A 19,293-nucleotide genomic window follows, 5' to 3' on the forward strand; every position below is an offset into this window, starting at 1 on the left:
ACTTTGCTGTTTTGGGACATGTCAGAAATCATACAATATCAGCTAGTTTAAGTCAAATGTTTTGAAAATACTTTCATATTTAGTAAACTAAGAGGTAAATGTAATGATTTTTATATATATACATGCAGTGTTTTACTAAATTATAGCATTTCCCTTCAAATGGAAAGATGTGTTTTATGAGCAAGCACACGCTGATATTTTCTTGATACAACCACACACCATCTTTATCTTACTCTACCGTAAGACTTAAGGTGGTTAGGTATGAATTCTAAGCATATTCCAGTTTGTTTGGCATTGGTCTTTAAAGAAATGCATCATGAAATGTTTTGTGGAGTTGATTATTTCCATAAAATAGCTTTTTGTATAGGCGGGCTTAATGGGTACAAGGTGGGCTTAAATGGTACACCCCATTGAAATGCATGCAAGTTTGCATGCATGCTTATGAAAAATGCCTTTGAGGGACATAAAAAGTGCTGTACAATCCCAAGTTGTTGGTTTAAAAGGCGTAATGTAATGAACTAACAATAATCAATAAGAAAAAATACATTTCTCTGTTTGGATGTAGAATTTTATGAAGTATATGAAGTAAAAGATGCCGTAATATTTAATTAGGTTTTATGCACTATTTTTTTAGCAAATCTTACATTTTTGGTCTGAAACCATTTATGCCATGTAGGCTCCACTGTTTAAACTCAATTCACACACCTCACCAGGTATTTTGATAGAGAAATAACTATATGAGCTTATTTGGAACACAAGTGGGCTTAAATGGTACCAATGGTACCATTTAAGCCCATTCAGACTTTTCACTTTTCTCGTAAAAAATCTTCATATTGTACTTTGAAATATCCATCAACTCAGTGACAAACATTGAGAAGAGAGGTAAATCTTACTATTTAACAAAATATTTCACAAAAAAATTATGTGAAGATGATTGAAAAATAAAGAAATTTAGATTTTGGTGGGCTTAATGGGTACGCTTACCTTACGTTCAGTCTGGCACGCCGCAGATTTAGCCTTCATGAGAAAAAGCTGGGGTGCAGCACAACAGACAAAGTGAGTGAATCAAAAAAGTAACAAATGAACAAATGGCTTGTCTCTGGCAGGCAGCATCCCTTGACCGATGATGATGACGAGACACACACACACACACATCTCTCTCTCTCTACCCTGCGTGTGTGTGTGTGTGTGTGTGTGTGTGTGCATAAGCCGGAAGCATAACCTACTAATAGCATTGTCTCTGCGGAAATGCAGTCTAGTTGAGACTTTGCTGCCTATTATCAAATTTGATATTTTCTTTACCAGCATAACCAAAGTATTAGGCTTTGCAGCTAAAAATGTATATAGGCCTATCTGGATATTGAAAATGGCGGACCATGGAGAAGATCCCCCTTTTCATGTATGAAAAATGCAATTTACCCAGTCAAAACGAATAGCCTAGCCTACTTAGAATTTGGTGGTGGTGATATTCATGAAAAAGGTAGGCTAACACTTTTGAATGGGCAGCATGAATTCTGGAAATAAACTTAGAAAATATTACAGGGTGCACCTTTAATATTAGCCTCATATTATGAGTGACAAAATCAATGTGCCACAGGGTGCATCTTTAATATTAGCCTCATATTATGAATGACAAAATCAATGTGCTGCATGAAAAGGTTAACGTAATGCTACACATAGCAAGTAGCCTACCACACCACCACAGTGACACGTTTGAAGATAAGTGTTGAGTTTCGGTCAGCGGAGTGGTGCTGAGCGATGCGTACTAGGCCTATGGAGGAGGCTGACATTTTTTTAGGATATTTATTCGACTGTACATAGAACCATAGATGTGTATAGAAGCATGCATAGATAGAACAACATGACCAACTGCCTGTTGGTTTGAGCGCGAACACACACACTGAATGGAATGAAAGGCTTTGTGGAATTTCACAATCACACTAAATGTCCATCTACGGGTAGTCCATTGTGACAAAATACATTGGATGAACATTCACGCATTAAATCATCTTGCGGTCTCTTGCGCCCTCTTGTGTTATTGAAACAACATATCAATATTTACAGAGTATAACCAGAGGATTTTTACAGGAAGAACGTTGGTATAACCTGAGGACATATGAAACAGGGTTACATTTTAACAATAGGGTACTTACAGGTCCTTCCTCTGCCGACACTCCACGGATAGTTGGAACAGCGTCCAGCGTCAGGTGAAGTCTGCTTGCTAATCCTGCATGATATTGTCCCAAGTTAGGAAAGCAATCTTTCGTGAAATGGTTCGCACACACTGTAGTTTGTTTCGGAAGTGTTGGTGGAACCTTGCCATAAAACATAAAATTGAGCCATGCAGTCCTTCTCTCGTCAGTTGGAAGAAGATGTACAGATTTGTGTGGCTCCCCACAACCATCAACAAAACACATTTTTTTCCATTTGCTAGATGTAGTCCGGCAGCCAAAAGCCAAATATCAGCCAAACCCAGTTTCGTCTGATAAAGTTTTTTTCTTTGCTGTTTGTGGTTGCCTAAGGTGTACCTATTAAGATTCCAGACGATGCCCGGTGATATCCCTTGAGCATTTTCAGATATTGAGCCTTTTATGCTTGATGTGCTGCAGCCATAGATTACAACAGTCTTTGGTTCCCAATTCATGTTATGCTGACCAAATACCCTATACCATACTTATTTTGTGTTTGTTTACATGGTGGGATGTGTATAAGAACAGGTGGTGAGGTATGGACATCAGTGGGGGTGGGGTCATGCATGTTTGGGGGCGGGGCATTCACCCAAAAAGCCTGATTTTCCAAGTCGGAGACACAAAGGCCAACATTTCGCCAAACGTGGATTTATATCTCATAGTGGGTTGTTTGGTTTTGCTGTTTGTAGTTGTCCAACACTTACCCATCAGGATAAGAGTGGGTGATGTGCCAATTTCAGATATTAACCCTTTCATGTTGATTTCGCTGCAGCCATAGCCCACAAGCTTTTGACAGCTTCATAACTGCACTATGATTAACCATAGAGCATTCTGGGTAGTAGGCCTGCCACATCAAAGTGGAGAAAGTGTCCTCGTACCAAATAAATTTTAGACAATTACATAACTAGCTGTTTGTCAAGCAGAAATATGTAACATTTAGGCGAATATTGGTGGTGTCAGCTTAGACATACCCAGAAAGCATTACTAATTAAACACAGAATTTCACCATTTCATACATTGCTATTTACTCTTCCTGTGCTGTTGTAACACAAAATAAAAATTGTAAGTAATAATTACATAATTTTTGGCTGATTATTTGTTTGCCTACAAAGTACATAATTTCAGTGGTGGTCGTATTAACATGGAAAGAGATAAAATTAAAAATGTAAATCCACAAAATGACATTGTAATTGACCTTTTACCAGCCCATGCCATATCAGGGTGTGACACTGCGGCATCCTATTTTGGTATTGGTAAAGGCTCTGTTATCAAGACCCTAAAAGCTGGATATCACTTGACATCAATTGGTAATGTGCTGGCACCATTCCAACAACTTTCCAGTGAGGCCACTAACTTTGTGTCGGCATGTTATGGCATTCCAGACAGTATCAGCATGTCACATACAAGGTTGGTGGTATGGGGAAAAAAGAATGGGAAAGGTCATTTATCTTCACCTAACCTGGCTGCTCTTCCAACAACAGCAGAGGCATTTCTTGAGAATGTGAAAAGGGCTCATTTTCAAGCAATATTGTGGAGGACATTGGTTCACACTCCACCTGAACTATCTCCTGAAGCATTTGGATGGAAGAAAGACCCATGCAACAAAGCACTGATACCAATAAGTGTTCCAGAAAATGTCAAAGTGGCACCAGACTACATTTTACAGATGATCAGATGTGTTGCAAGAGTAAAAGCCCCTGCAATTCTAAGAAATGTAAACAGTGTGCCTTGCATCATTTTCTGTGCATGTTTTCGGCTGGAATGCTGCCGAACCAATGTTGTGTGAGCTTGTGTGTGTGTGTGTGTGTGTGTGCGCGTGCGTTTGTGTGTGTGTGTGTGCGTGTGTAGTGTATATAATGTAGGCTATAGGTGTTTAAGGTGCTAGGACTCTGTATGTTGTATAGGTGTAGACAGGTCTTTCTGTGCAAATTTAAATGCATGTACATGTCATATTTGATGGCTTCATGGACTTTTAAGTGATAATTTAATACCAGTCAGGATACACTGGATTGACTTAATTTTTTGACTAAACAGTATATATAATGTATAGCTGTTTTCCTATGTTTAGACCCCCCTCTCTCTCTCTCTCTCTCTCTCTCTCTCTCTCTCTCACACACACACTGTCTCTGAGCGTGCAGTACTGTATGTTGCAGTGTATATAGGTCTTTCTGTGTAAATTTAAATGCATGTACAGATCTTATTTGATGGCTTTATGGATTTAAGTGATCATTCAATACCAGTCTGGATACACTGGATGTACGTATGTCATTTCTTTACTCATCTTTTGGAACAGCCAACGACTGCTCACCAGTTACCCCCACACTCTGTTGTTCTTTTTTTTTCTTTTATGTTGGCTATTTGTGGTAGGCTACCTACCGGCGATGTTGTCATGTATGTTGTCATGATGTGATGTTATGCAGGATCTCATAATGGACAATCCGTTCCATACTTTACAGTCTTATTCTAAGCAATGTTGTGAATGTTTTTACTGAGGCATTTGTTGATTTGTCATTCATGACCTGATTTATATAACTAAATGCATAAAAATAGGCCGAAATCGCATTTTTTAAGGTTATTAGCAGTATTTTCTCTGTACCTGGATAAAAAAGGAGATAGCCACAATTAACCACAGTAAATATTCTTGTATGTACGATATTAACAAAATAAAAAAGGAATTTTGAAGCTGGCATTTTCAGGTGGTCAGATTCATTGCATCAAAATATATGCAAATTAGTGCATGTTTAATTAGATAATAGCCTAATTAGCATATTTAAACATAAAATATAGAAAACTTGTAATACATTTTTTTCTCCAATTCATACGAGTAATCATCTGATAAAGTTTCATATTGATATCTGCAAGTTAAAAAAAATACCCTATTCACCTACAGTGTCTCGCCTTATTTGTGGGATTGCTGTTATGAAAGGGTTAATTATTACCCCATATTGGGTTTGTTTCAATAAGGGCAGTGTTAAGGCAGTCCAATGTGAATGTTTTTCAGGTAATATAAGCAATTTGGTACATTTTGTAACATTATTCACAGTAATATTAGGTGTCTTTAGTTTTTTGTCATAATTTGCATTTATGGGACAATAAAGGCTCAAAATCTGGAAATGCTCAAGTGATATCACCGGGCATCGTCTGAAATCTTGAAGACTTGCCTAAAATCTATCAGATAAAGCAAAAAAAAGAACTTTATCAAAGAAATCTGGGTTCAACCCCACGGCTCCCGGACTAATGTCATAGCTGGCGCTAACATGAAACCACAATGTTGGAGAAGCGCGCCTCCTTGGTGTGTTAAATTAGTGGGGAGGGGTTATCCAGAGGTGGGCAGCCTTGGGCCAACCCCCTCAATGGATTTGGGGCACCTAAGTCTCCACCCCTTCCGGGCGGCTTCTGGGGCTGGCAACGGAAAAACTTTTGACTGGGCTGTAATGGACTGATCAAAGCTATTTTCCGACCCACCTCGCATTTCCCCGTCGATCACACATATGCTGTGCCTCAGAATTAATAACAACCAATGGTGTGCTTGTTGACTTCACTTGGCAAGCGATTTTTGAGTTGTGAGTGTGTAAAAATATGTAATTATTTGGACTACACTACAGACGTCGCATGTCCGACGTGCAGCCACTTAAGCCACGGTGCAGCGGTAGGGTTGGCTGTGCCTCGGTTCACGTCAGATATGCGAGGCGCAAGTGTAGTCTCCAACACAGTTTTGCACAAAAGCTAAAATAACGTTTCTTGCGTGCCGAAAATGAGTGGTCTTACGACGCAAATCCAAACCTTTTAAATTCACTGTCATCATATGTGAAATCCGGAGCACATGCCAAACGGGATGAGGATTTAGCTTGACTCGCTCCATTGACTCGCATTCAAAATTTTGCGAGCTCCTGCCCCATGTATCGGAAGTAGAAGGGCGTGACTTAGGTGCCCCATCGGGGGGAAGTGTTATGGCTCAGACCGAGGAGCTGGTGTGAAATTCAAATGGGTGATTCACAGAAAAGGCCTTGGTGGTTTTTTTTTCTATGCATGGAGTGCTAACAGGACCAGAAGAGACCCAAACATGAGTAGGAAAGCCCCCAAAAAGTGATTTTGCAATATGTTCCCTTTTTAACGAAGGCAACAGGAACTCAACAACCGCAGAAAGTGAAAATGTAATGCCATGGGAACCTGAAAAAGGTGCTTTGAAATTTTGATTGTACAACACCACAGTAGGCTATAAGAGAGTTACACAGATTACACAGATAACACAGATTGATTGTCAGTCTGAGTCCACACTTTGGCTTACTGTGATATGGTTGCTTTGTGTTGCTATGAATGGAAAAGATGCTCCAGTCCCAACTTGCCAGTTTTACTCTTGCACTAACTTGCATATAATTGAACTTATACACCGCTCTGGAAATGATAATAATGATGATATTATGATGATAATAATAATAATAACATAACATTTTTTAATAATATTTTTTTTTCTGATTTTTGAATGGGCCCCAAAAGTTGCTCTACCTAGACTGAGTGTGGGGAAACATAATTGATTTGTCAATGGAGGGTGGGGTGTCAGAGAAACACGAGGTCACAAGAAAAAGCAGATCACGAGAGGTATTAGTTTGGAATGAACCCAAAGATGGGGGAAGGACTGGGATATGACCCAGCAGGCTGGGCTTGAACCTGGGGATAGCGAATGATAAAAAATAACCACAATGGGATGGTTATAACTCTCATGGAGAGCACAATTACCCTTATTTTTTGTATGTGAAGAGTTCAGATGCAAAACCCCCTAAGTGCCATTTCAGAAAATAATCTTAATTCATTTTTATTTAATACAAAGCTATCAAAATTGCATATTTTTACATTTTATTTATGTAATATAACTATTTATATGTATTATCAAGTACATAAATGTAAACCAAACCAACAACGGGGTTCTCTAGAAATATAGAAGTGCAGGACTTCAGAAATGGAGTTAGGGGGTTTTGCAACTGAACTCTTCATGTATTTATGTATCCATCGTCCTGGATTGGAATGTGTTTGTTCACAGGTAAATTGAAAGGACACATAACCAGTTATGCACAGGGCAGGAATGGGACAAAAAGGGTAGCACACCTGAGCGTTCGCGTGACATGTTATGTGCAGCCATTCTGTGCATAAGCAAGCATTGTTCATGGGTACCCCTGGGTATTTCTGAGTGGCCTAGTGTCTAAGAAAATACAAAAGCCCAAAAGCATGAGGAGTGTCGGCCAACCGGGAAATGACCTCTGTGGCAGATCATGGGTGCGTTCCAATATGCAACCTTGTTTCCTCCACTTGTGCTTGTGGCCTCCCCCGCCTCCTGGCCCATCCTCCGTGGAGAAAACAATGTAGTTGCAGCTGTCAGCCTAGCCACAACAACTTTTGGGGGACCGTTTTTCATTCACCATCCCAATTGCAAATGAGAAAAAGACTTTACAATTGAGCTTTTGCAAGATATTGAACTATAATGCAGTTGTCAGTGATGTCATCATGACATGTTACTTCCTGGTACGAGGCCACAAGCACAAGTGGAGGAAGCAAGGTTGCATATTGGAACGCACCCCATGGCCAGGCTGTGCACCTTGTCAGCAGAGCACACCGCAGTAATGACAGACACATTTAGTTAGTGTGCAAAATATTTAGAGACAAAACAGAGGATCAGATTGAAGAGACAGAGCACACTCAGGGACTGCAGCAAAATGTTTCTTTTCACAAACCAAAATCAAGCAGTCCATTCTCCTCCCAGTGTTGTATTCTGTTTGCCTGGTTAACACCAGACCTAATCACAAGTGAGATTAGGTCTGGGGAGTAGGGGGCAGAATACGTGCCTATTATGACACACTGCCCTGCTCTCTGATTGGGCAGAGAAACCAGAGATTCTTTAAGCAACTCTCTACTCTCTCTGGAGAAACTGTTAAATATGCACAAAAACTCAAAATCTGAAAAAGACAGGCTCAATTTTTTTTCTTTTATTGTACAGTGATCCAAAAGATATCTCACAAACACCTTTATATAATTTTGTGTAAGAAACGTGGAATATTGAATGCAATTTCATGAATAAATATTACAGGCCTATCTAGTGTGGTTGCTCTGTCTAAAACGAGCAACCCATGGTCATCCGTTCTGTCTAAATCTGAGATGGTCAAGTGTGTGTGTGTGTGTTTAGTTACGTATCACAACCTACACCAAATGTCGGCCTCACAAAGTCACACAACACCATTTTATGTGTGTCTGATAGGACTTTATTTTTTGTGCAGTGAGCCAGGCATAATGAACAAATAGGCCTACTAAACATAATTGAAATGAAAAGAACATGGCTTACATGTATATTCAACGTAACAACATGCCACCTTACTCCTATTAACCAAAACATTTTTATGTAGCCCAATACAATTCACAAGTTTGCAAAGCAATTATTTGCTTGAATTTCTATCCATTTCAAATCCTTGGCTGAGCCCTATACTATCACTGCCCTTGACCAACTATGGTGTTAATTCCAGTTTTAGCAGCTTGAAAATATCGCTGCCAATTGGTAAACATATTTACCACCTGTCCTCTGGTAGTCTCAACACGGACTCGTCTCGCATTCTGATTCCCAATATATTTGTCCCTTGCCAGCCAATCTACATATGCCTCCTCCTCATTCATGGCCTGTACGAAGCGATTCACATCACCGACAACTTCCTGGGTTTCTGCTGCAAGCCAATGTGTAAGGGCCTGCTTCAGCACTCGACTGTACTCACCATATATCAGTGCATTAGCATTGATGTACAGCTCATCTTCATCAAAATGCGCTGTGTGTTTGGAATATGGTAGGTCTCCTTCATGAAATCATCCACAACTTTGTGGTAAAATGAAATTACACCATTGTTGATAACATGCTCTCCCCTTCTGGACCTTTTACCATCATCAGCAAGAGGGTCGTTTAACTGAAAATTCTGGTTGATGCGTAGGATCTTCCGCAGTGTCGTTTCTCGAGTGTCTTGCATTTTCTTCTGATCAGCCTTAGATCTCACTGGCGGCCCCCCGGTCTGTGGACGTACCTTTCCCTTTCCCACTTCTATGATGAAGGCCTTCAGGTTCGTATCAGGAACACCTGGAAGACACAGCATACAATCAAACATTTTCTGATATCTGCAAAAACACAAATCTTTAAGCCTAAGGGTCTTTCCACCATGCCACCAGAAAAGAAAACTAAGCACAATAAAAATGTCAATTATGAAAAACAAGAAAAGAGACAGGTCATTCAAGGCATACAATACGTACTTGCCACATCCATTGCAGCCTGGCCAGATGCTTTGCCTGAGGAGAATCTAAAAGTTGATGATGATGACGATGTTGAGCTGTCAGACGCATATCCTGAAGAACTCCTGAAAGACTTGTCATATTTGCCTTTCTGTCCAAGCCTTCCATTGATGACTTTAAGTTTCTCATCTGCCAGAGCCTTTTTATCAGCAGCTACAGCCAGAACCCACTCCACAGCCTCTTTCACCGATCCCACCACTGGAAGGAGGCCATCGATGAAGCCAACCCATACCAGGTGTCCAGCACTCGTCATTGCAGGAGGAACTCAACTGGACATTAGGAAAGGGACATATTGTTCATTGATTTTTGTGACCTCCAAAATCATGCTACTTATATAGAAAATATACAGTACTCTTTACACCCTGCTCTTTTATAGTGAAGTCTTGTTGGTAATGTTTAGCTTCCTGAGGATAATTCTGTTTTGGAAATACAATAGATTGATGTAAGTATTTTTCTTCAGTTGAAGCAGTGTAGGCCTATGTAAGCAATATTTACTGTTTCTCAAAAGTAGGGAAATAGAGGATATTTTAGTTGGTTACCAAAATATTTTGTCAAGCTTTTGTCATACTAACAGAAAGATCTGAAATTATTATGAGGAACAACTTTCACACCAATGACAGAACTGTTCTAATTCATATGAATCACAATAGCCAAATGAAATCCAATCTTGAGTCAAGTAATGTGTTATCACATGCCACTGCAAATAACATTTGACAGCGAGAACAATTGTTAAAGTTTTTTTGCCTTACCCGGTAATATGTTCAGAGGAACAATACACGTCAGTGCTGTGGAGAGTTTGGGCTGAGGTTGAACAAAGCACCACCAACAGTGAAATGGAGATCGGTTCTCAACGGCCTCTGCACCCAAGAGGAGCGAAGGACTTAAGTAGAAGTCAAGCTATGTCTGATTAGCAGATGTTTTAGGGAAGTGTGTTGCTGATTGCCAAACCTGCAGTGAGACTGCATGATCTACCAGTCAGTGGTGTAGCGTAGAACGCGGGTATACGGAGTATACCACTTCTACATTTCAGGGATTTCAGTATACCCACTTAAAATTGATTGATCCATTGTTTTGAATGGCACAAATATATACAGTATACCCACTTCAAAAAAATCTCAAATATACAGTATACCCACCATAAAAAGGTAGACTACACTACTGCTACCAGTAGCATTCCAGTAACTGCCCATGTACATGATCTCAGCTATCTTAGATATTCTCTGCAACATGGGTGTCACTATAGATTTGAGAAATAGGCTTAGCCCCAGGATTGCGGAGGAATACACCTGTGTCTAGCAAGATGCTTTGAGGAAGGCTGTTGCTGATTGCCAAAACCGCGGCATGAGACTGCATGATCTAGCATTCCAGTAAATGCCCATGTGACCTCAGATATCTTAGATACAGCCTACAGTAAAAAAAGGGGCCCAATTTACCGGAATTCACATATTGTGCAATGAGAACATCATCTCAGAGTCTTTTTCACTCTTATCAACTTTTCAATGCCTTCAAGAAGAAACTCTGAACATGGTTGTATCATTCATGTATAGTATACATTGTTTACCAAGCATGAAATATTATAAATATTAAACCAATATAAAAATGTATGCCATGGTTGTTTTGTCCATACAGGGTTCATACACTTTTTCACCAATTTTTTTCCATGACTTTTCCATGACTTTTCCAAAACCTTTTTCTGAATTTCCAGGACCGAAAAACCAATGACCAATCGCGCGCGGGGGGTGGGGGCGTATTAGGCTACATTACAGGCTATATTACGTAGCCTATATTATAAATATGTAATTACTGTATATATTTATACTATAGACTATGGCATATTATATTATATATTACATAGCCTATATTACAAATATGTAAACAATAAACATATTCATACTATAGGTTATCTTTTACTACAAGCTATAAGCAACCATTATACTTCATGTTGTATTACATTAATTCTGCTATTATTCACCAATGTTATATAATTCGCTTGTCTAATGTACAGTCAGAAATGAAAATGAATAGGCCTAGGCCAGCCTATAGCAAATTAGGTCGTGAAATCATCATGAAGACACATTTGTATCAACATGCTCTCTATGGAGATGGATAAATGCTCATCCTGCCAAAGTAAGAAATCATAGGCCTGCCTACTACACCTGCCTAAGCACAACAGTCCAAAGCTCCTGTAAGAATGATAATGTTGTCATTTGTTGTGGTCGTTGCTGGAGCAAAAAAAAAAAAAGACTGCACTGTTCGTGGCATAGTTCTAGTCTGACGCCCACTCAAGGAGATGCTAGGGTGAGTTTCATTTTGTGTTACAACGATCTGACCGATTTGAAAACAAAGCCACAGATGACTTTTTCAAACTCTAGTCACGCTGCCGTTTACCGTATTTCAAAACATGCGCGTCATGCAGACATTGGTAATCGTTTGGCTCGCGGTCAGCTGCACATAGACTACTGTACGGATTTCATGTAATCTTTCAGCACACTGGACAAGTTCACTCGCAGGCAGCAGGTGCATTGCTTATCAATATCAAAATCTCGGGGCTTACCGAAAGCATAAAGGTTCGCTTGGTGCCCTATCTGGCAAATTAAACCAAGACCAAACAGGTCTTAGGATTGTATTCCTTTTGGCATTAGCTACGTTTCAGTGGAACCGCTAAATATTTTAAAACGCGTATAACTGCTAACCTGTTAGTAGCTGAGGAGGTAACCGCCTGCTGTATCTTGCCCTTCAGGTGGCTAACAAGTGCCGCTGCTTCGCCCATATCGGACGGACACATCACAACTTTCGTCCTCTCCAGCCATTGTTGATCATCTTTTCAGAAAGTTAAGCCGCGCATTGTTGAAGTAACACTTCGCGACATGCTGTAATATCGTACAGAACCCCATTTCTTTTCTAGGATTAGAGCTATGATCACCTCTCACCACCACGCACACACTACATCTAGCTCGCGCGTTACGAGGCGGGTTGCAAGGTGTGACTGATTTCTAGCGCCAAAAACGCTTGAAACCCGCCTGGAGCCATTACAACATGCGTTATTTGAAACTCACTCAATTTGGCAACACATGGTTAGGCAGACGCAGCCTGCACTAGACAACATTTCCACGAGAACTCGGACATTTAGATTTTATTACGCCGTGGCATCAACTTCATAAAGATAATTGATGAAACACTGGATGGATTTCCATGACTTTTCCAAAACTTTTGACCAAAAATACGTTTTCCATAACTTTTCCAGGCCTGGAAATTTGAATTTTCAAATTCCATAACTTTTCCAGGTTTTTCATGACCGTACGAACCCTGTCCATAGCAATCCTCATGATCCTTATGATTGCTGTAGAAATTACACTATTAGGTGACATTGGCATGATACAAAAATTGTCGTATTGAAGGCGAAGGTGTGTGTGTGTGTGTGTGTGTGTTATTTGAGAATTGTATGTTCTCTGTGTAAATTGCATTTGGGATGAAAGATTTCATATAGGCCAAAACTGCATAGGTTATTTTCTTGGCCAAAGGCACTTAACTTACCTTAAAGGGACACTGTGTGAGATTTTTAGTTGTTTATTTCCAGAATTCATGCTGCCCATTCACTAATGTTACCTTTTTCATGAATACTTACCACCACCATCAAATTCTAAGTATTCACTATGACTGGAAAAATTGCACTTTTCATACATGAAAAGAGGGATCTTCTCCATGGTCCGCCATTTTGAATTTCCAAAAATAGCCATTTTTAGCTGCAAAAATGACTGTACTTGGACCACACTAGAAAATATTTGTTTATTACGTAGTAAACCTTCATTTAAAGATCAAATTTGGCAATAGGCAGCCCCGTTTCAATGAGCAGCATAGTTGCAGTACCTTTTTTGACCATTTCCTGCACAGTGTCCCTTTAACCTAACTCGATAAGTTTTGACAAGTTGCATTGAATAGAATGCCACAAAGTCACAATGAAAACATCATCTCACTGTCTTTTTCACTCCTATCAACTTTTCAATGCCTTCAAGAAGAAACTGAACATGCTTCATAGGCTATACCAAACATGGATATTGTGATTATTAATAACTACAATAACTCATGAGTGTCAGGTAGAAACATTTTGTTTAACAAACAATATGCTGTCTAAATAGCGTGCTCTATCATCTTGGTAGAGAGCAACAAAGTATAGGCTTCTCTTCTGCCACTCTCTCTGCCTTGTTCTGCTTAGCCCTATGCATGGGTTCGCCGTGTTTGTAAACACAGTGCTGTGAGGAGGGGCAAGACACTGGCAGCCAACCATGTGAGCTAATGTTTTGACCATGTTCATGTCTCTCTTGATTAATTCCAGAAGCCACAGCCTTCTCATGTAGAGGACACACACCATAGGCGGCGCTACAGCAAGACTCTTGGGGAAGCTAAAAAAAAAAATAAAAAAATAAAAAAGGGGGGGGGGGGGGGGCGTCATCGGAGAAACTGTTGTGGTATCAGGGTCCGGGGGCACTGAATCAGTTGCCACGCAAGGCCCTAACCGCGGCTTTTGTATATTATCATGACATTAGATGATGTTGAAACAAAATGATGAACAAATAAAACGGAACATTTCCATGCGCAACTACGGGTCTTCATGCTCGTGCGCCAATGGAACTGTCAAACGCGACAGGCACACACACGCGCACACACACACACTGAAGGCAGGAGAGGAAGACGGCTAGTTGCCACACCATGGACTATTATCTCGCAAAAATGTCTCGAGCAATCAAATCATACACCAGACTGACATTTTCATGCGCTAGGTCACTCTACCTCCATCAGACCGGTATCAAAACTCGCAATCAAACTCGCAAAACTAATGACGAGGCAAAATGCGCACACACGGGGGGAGACAGGAGAGCAAAGAAGCCAGCTGATTGAGCATATTACCATGCCCAAAAATATCAAAATGGGGCTATCATATCCAACAGACATATCAGATGTCGGTTTTGCAGCCCAAATAATACAAATATGCTGTAATTTTGAATTTCTATTTGAAGTAGCTTGTAATGTAGTTCACTACATTTTCCAGATGGCTGTAGCTAGCTTAATATTTCTATTGGATGTAGCTTGTCTAGGGGAGCTAAATGTTAGCTTACTAGTAGCTTGCGCAGCCAGACACTGTTCTCGCTGCCTCGCACTGTAGTCTACACTGTTCACTCCAGTCACACGCAGATGCCCAACAAACACAAGCGAATCTACACACATCACATTACATATGGTAACTAAACCACCCGGGCAGCCCACCATGAATTCAGGAAAGGGGTGCATTTTTGAAAGTGGTGTTAGCTTGGTGACAGGATAGCACAGGTGATTTGCTTTGAACTGAAGTGATGGCTAGTTAGACGGAAGACAAGTAGACAACTACATCGATAACAACATTGACAACAACATTGCCAACAAATAGTAAACTTAGTGCTTCGGCGAGCACATCAGGGGGAAAACGGATTTCCTACCTTATTCTGTCTTGTTAATTCCTGTTACTTGAAGATAGAGGCAAAATATCCATTTAGATTCGCCAAATAGGCTATCCATTTATTTATAGATACCTCAAGAGGAAAATTTCAACATTGTGACCTATGGCTGGTGAAAAAAAAAACGAATGATCTGAAAATGAAATGTAGTGGAATCCCAATTTATTCCAGGGGTCATTTTTATCGAGATATTAAACATTCCAGATTTCATTTCGTAAGCAACGAGACCGCCTCGTTGCCTGGCTCTCTGTTGAAGCCAGTAGAACTGACACCTGATTGGTTGACCGCAGCATGACATCGCCGCAACGAAACTAGATCTACTAACAAGGTGGATAGGCCATTCAGCAGGAAACCCTCGTTTTGGTTCATTGTGTGTGCCTGCGACATTCCATCGCTGGATATAAAAAAATATATATTTTAAAATTTCCTTTTATTTATTTCTTATGACAACTTTGGGGAAGCTAAGCTTCCCCTAGCCTCTTAATAGCGCCGCCCACATACAGTACACACATCACAACATGCACCACAGAAGTAAGCCACAGCCTTTGCATGTAGATGACACACACACACACACACACACACACACACACACACACAGTACACATTATTACATTACATTGCACTTAGCTGACGCTTTCATTTTTTTCAAAGCGACTTACAACTATTATTTTTTAGGGTATTGGTTACAGTCCCTGGAGCAATGTGGGGTTAGGTGCCTTGCTCAAGGGCACTTCAGCCATGGATGGAGATGTGGGGAGAGGTCAGGGGGGATTCGAACCAGCAACCCCTAGATTGAAAGACCAACTCTCTAACCACTAGGCCACGACTGCCCCCCGCCATGGCTACACACATCACAACATGCACCACAGAACCAGAGCCATGGAAGTAAGAGTTAGGCTTATCCTATTGACCTCTGTGTTCCATTTTTACACAAAGATGGCAGCTCAAGGAGCCTTTGAAGTACAGATTGCCATTGACATAGTTCCAAAATAGTTCCAGGAAGTCCGTGTCGAACACAGAAAGTGCAGTAGAGCTAAATGTAATTCATTTTCATTCATTTTTACTCATCTTGGCTTGTTATGTAGTGGTTCCGTGTTAGTCTCTAGTGAGAATATAACCGCTGCCCAGAATTATTTGAATCATGTCACCAGCCGAGTTCCTGTACCCCGGTTGTCACAACTCTGAATTCCATGGCTCTGCACAGAACTAAACACACACATTGGTTCATCTATTCTGGTCATGTCAATGTCATGGTCAATAAGCTTCGACTTTTTTCGCATACCTCAGGAGATGGCCCATGGGTCACTCAGCAACAACTTAAAGAAACTCCCGCACACTGACCATTTCGCTGTTCATTCTTTAATGACGACGTTTCAGTACTAGACCTTCATCAGGCAATCATGGTCAATGTCATGGTCAATAACATTTTAAATCTACACCAAGGATTTTGTCACCCCTCATGTTGGTATTTTTTCCATTACCAACATAGCTGTACTGTGCCATGCCAGCCCTCAAGTGTTGTGGTTTATCCGGCAGTACCTGAATAAATTGTTTCATTCTTCCCTGTAGCACCATGCCATTCCAGTTTTTCCTCCAATGGTTTTGGCTCATTTCTTGAAATCAAGCTGAAATTATCCAAGTAACAAATAGCCAAACCTGCTTGCAATTTTTCACAAGGGAATGCCGTTTCTTGTGTTTTTGATGACATCAAAAGCTATTTCCATCATAAAAGGTTTGGGCAGCTGAGGGGCATCATACAGCAACCTGTAGTCTGGGGTAGGACTGCACGATATATCGAAAATGTATCGATAGATTTTAATTTGACTTCCAAAGACTGAAAAAAATGCTGCTTCCAGCTTGAAGCAGCCAGTAAACATGAGGAATGCAAACACAGTTCATGTCAGCTGGATGAGTACAATAAGGGCAGATTACTGGTGATATGAAGTGCAGCGAGGTTCGAGATAGAATAGAATAGAATAGAAAGCCTTTATTGTCAGTATACAAAGTATACCGAGATTTTAGCTTCCCTACGAAGTGCACAGTCCTTTATAGATGAACATTGTCCAGTAAGTGTGTGTTCATTGTTGTAACAGCTTTGGGGAAGAAGCTGTTCTTCATCCTATTGGTTCTGGCTGGCAATGCCTTGTAGCGCCTGCCAGAGGGCAACAGTGTAAAGAGATGAAAGCCAGGATGTGTGGGATCTTTAATGATACTCCTGGCTCTACTTACGCAGCGTGAGTTGTAGATGGTGGGTATCGGAGTCAGGGGGCAGCCTATGATTTTTTGTGCTGTTTTGGTCACCCTCTGCAGTCTCTTCCTGTCAGCCTCAGTGCAGCTTGAGTGCCACACTGACACTGCATAGGTCAGCAGGCTCTCTATAGTGGAACAGTAAAAGGTCACCAGCAAGCTTGAGTCTAGATGTTCTTTCTTTCTAACTTTCTTAAGTACTCTGAGGAAGTGCAATCGCTGCTGGGCCTTTTTTACCAGAGCCGAGGTGTTAGTCGACCAGGAGAGATCAGCGGAGATGTGTACACCTAGGAATTTAAATGAGCTCACTTGCTCTACACGTTCTCCATTGATGTACAGGGGGGCAGGAGCATCTTTGTTCCGCCGGAAGTCCAGGATGAGCTCCTTTGTCTTGGAGATGTTCAGGGCCAGGTTGTTGGATGCACACCACTCTCCAAGTTTCAGGACCTCATCCCTGTAGGCCTGCTTCTTTCCCTTGGTTATCAGCCCCACCACTGTTGTGTCATCTGCAAATTTGACAATGATGTTCTCTGGGTGGATGGGGCTACTGTCAAACGTGTAGAGGGAGTAGAGAAGTGGGCTCAACACACATCCTTGGGGTGAGCCGGTGCTGAGGGTGCGGGTGGTTGAGAGATGGTGACCTAGTTTCACCTGTTGGGGACGATTAACAAGGAAGTCTTTGATCCAGGAGCAGGTGGATGATGGAAGTCCTAGATGTCTCAGCTTGGGGATTAGGATGTCAGGAATGATGGTGTTAAAAGCTGAGCTATAATCGATGAAGAGCATCCTGACGTAGCTTCCTTGTCTTTCCAGGTGACTCAGTGCAGAGTGGAGAGCAATGGCTATTGCATCCTCAGTGGATCTGTTTGCCCGGTATGCAAACTGATGAGGGTCTAGGGTTGGGGGGAGACAGGCTTTTATGTGTCTCAGCACCAGTTTTTCAAAGCACTTGGTGATGACTGGAGTGAGTGCAACAGGGCGAAAGTCATTGAGGGTGGTAGTAGATGCCTTCTTTGGAGATGCGATGTACTGAGCAACAGCATAGCAGAAAAACTGTTCCCGCGATGACTTAACGCCATGTGACATGAACGCTGACCAGAAGTCGTGGACACAATGTCTTATCAGAATGCTTCACGCAGTCGCAGTGCGCAGGTGCCCTGCAACAGAATACAAAATCAGTAAATGGGCAAATACTTTTTAACAGCACATTTACTGATTTTGCATGTATATGTTTCTGGACACCTTAATTTCCTTCAGGATTAGTAAAAGTTACTCAACTCTACTCTATCTCAAAGACACGTAGATTTGAATTTGAAGAGACACCTTCACACACATGTTTGTGCATTTTAAAACTGGCCCTCGTGTGCTCGGTGACATCCAGAGAGCGTGGAATGGCATTTGGCATTTATGCAGCCATGTTCTGGAACCGGCTTCCTGTTGACGGTCCCAACAGTGACATGTTTTAATAAAAATAGAAAAATAGACATTTATCCAACAGACACATATTATTTTTGTTGGGTTTGCCATGTCCTATGTTGTGGACTGTTAATGTTCAAGCAATATTTACTTTATTCTACTGTACCTTGTTCTGATGGAGAGAAAAGAGCTTGGATGCACTTGAGTTGATCAGAATACTAGCCTGGGAACTCCCATACTGCCTTTAGTTCTACACAATCGTTTCGATCTGAAAGACAGTCTGGCGAGGATGACTCATAACGTCCAAGATCATGGGCGCTGTGTCATAATGGCCAAGCATTCCGAACTTAATTAGGTAGTCTAATTAAGAATTTTAGAAAACTTGCAATAGGCCTACATTTTTTTCTCATATATGCGGGTAATCACCGGGTAAAGTTTCTGCAAATCTGCAAATTAAAAATGTTGGCCTATTCACCTAGTGCAGGCAAACCTTTTCCTCTGGGGGCCACATTATCGCTCCTGACTGTGATCAAGGGTCGGGATCAATCATGTGGGCTGTATACTAGGCCACTGCCTGTTAAGGCCATAATTTCTACTAGCACAAAATAGTTCATCATTACAAGTGATTTGCAAAAGAA

At 41.0% G+C, this 19,293-nt stretch overlaps 1 protein-coding gene across 1 annotated transcript; it reads right to left on the reverse strand.

The window, feature by feature from the left end:
- Positions 1-8,433: 8,433 nt before the first annotated feature.
- LOC134470038 (uncharacterized) lies at positions 8,434-10,338 on the reverse strand. The gene is made up of 3 exons (XM_063224064.1): positions 10,253-10,338; positions 9,465-9,772; positions 8,434-9,294 (listed from the first exon to the last, which is right to left on the reverse strand). Exons 2-3 carry the CDS (start codon positions 9,754-9,756, stop codon positions 8,948-8,950), a joined length of 639 nt encoding a protein of 212 aa, XP_063080134.1. The 5' UTR covers positions 9,757-9,772; positions 10,253-10,338; the 3' UTR covers positions 8,434-8,947.
- Between the last annotated feature and the right edge of the window lie 8,955 nt (positions 10,339-19,293).

This window comes from Engraulis encrasicolus, chromosome 19 (assembly GCF_034702125.1).
Source record: "Engraulis encrasicolus isolate BLACKSEA-1 chromosome 19, IST_EnEncr_1.0, whole genome shotgun sequence".
Lineage (NCBI taxonomy): Eukaryota > Metazoa > Chordata > Actinopteri > Clupeiformes > Engraulidae > Engraulis > Engraulis encrasicolus.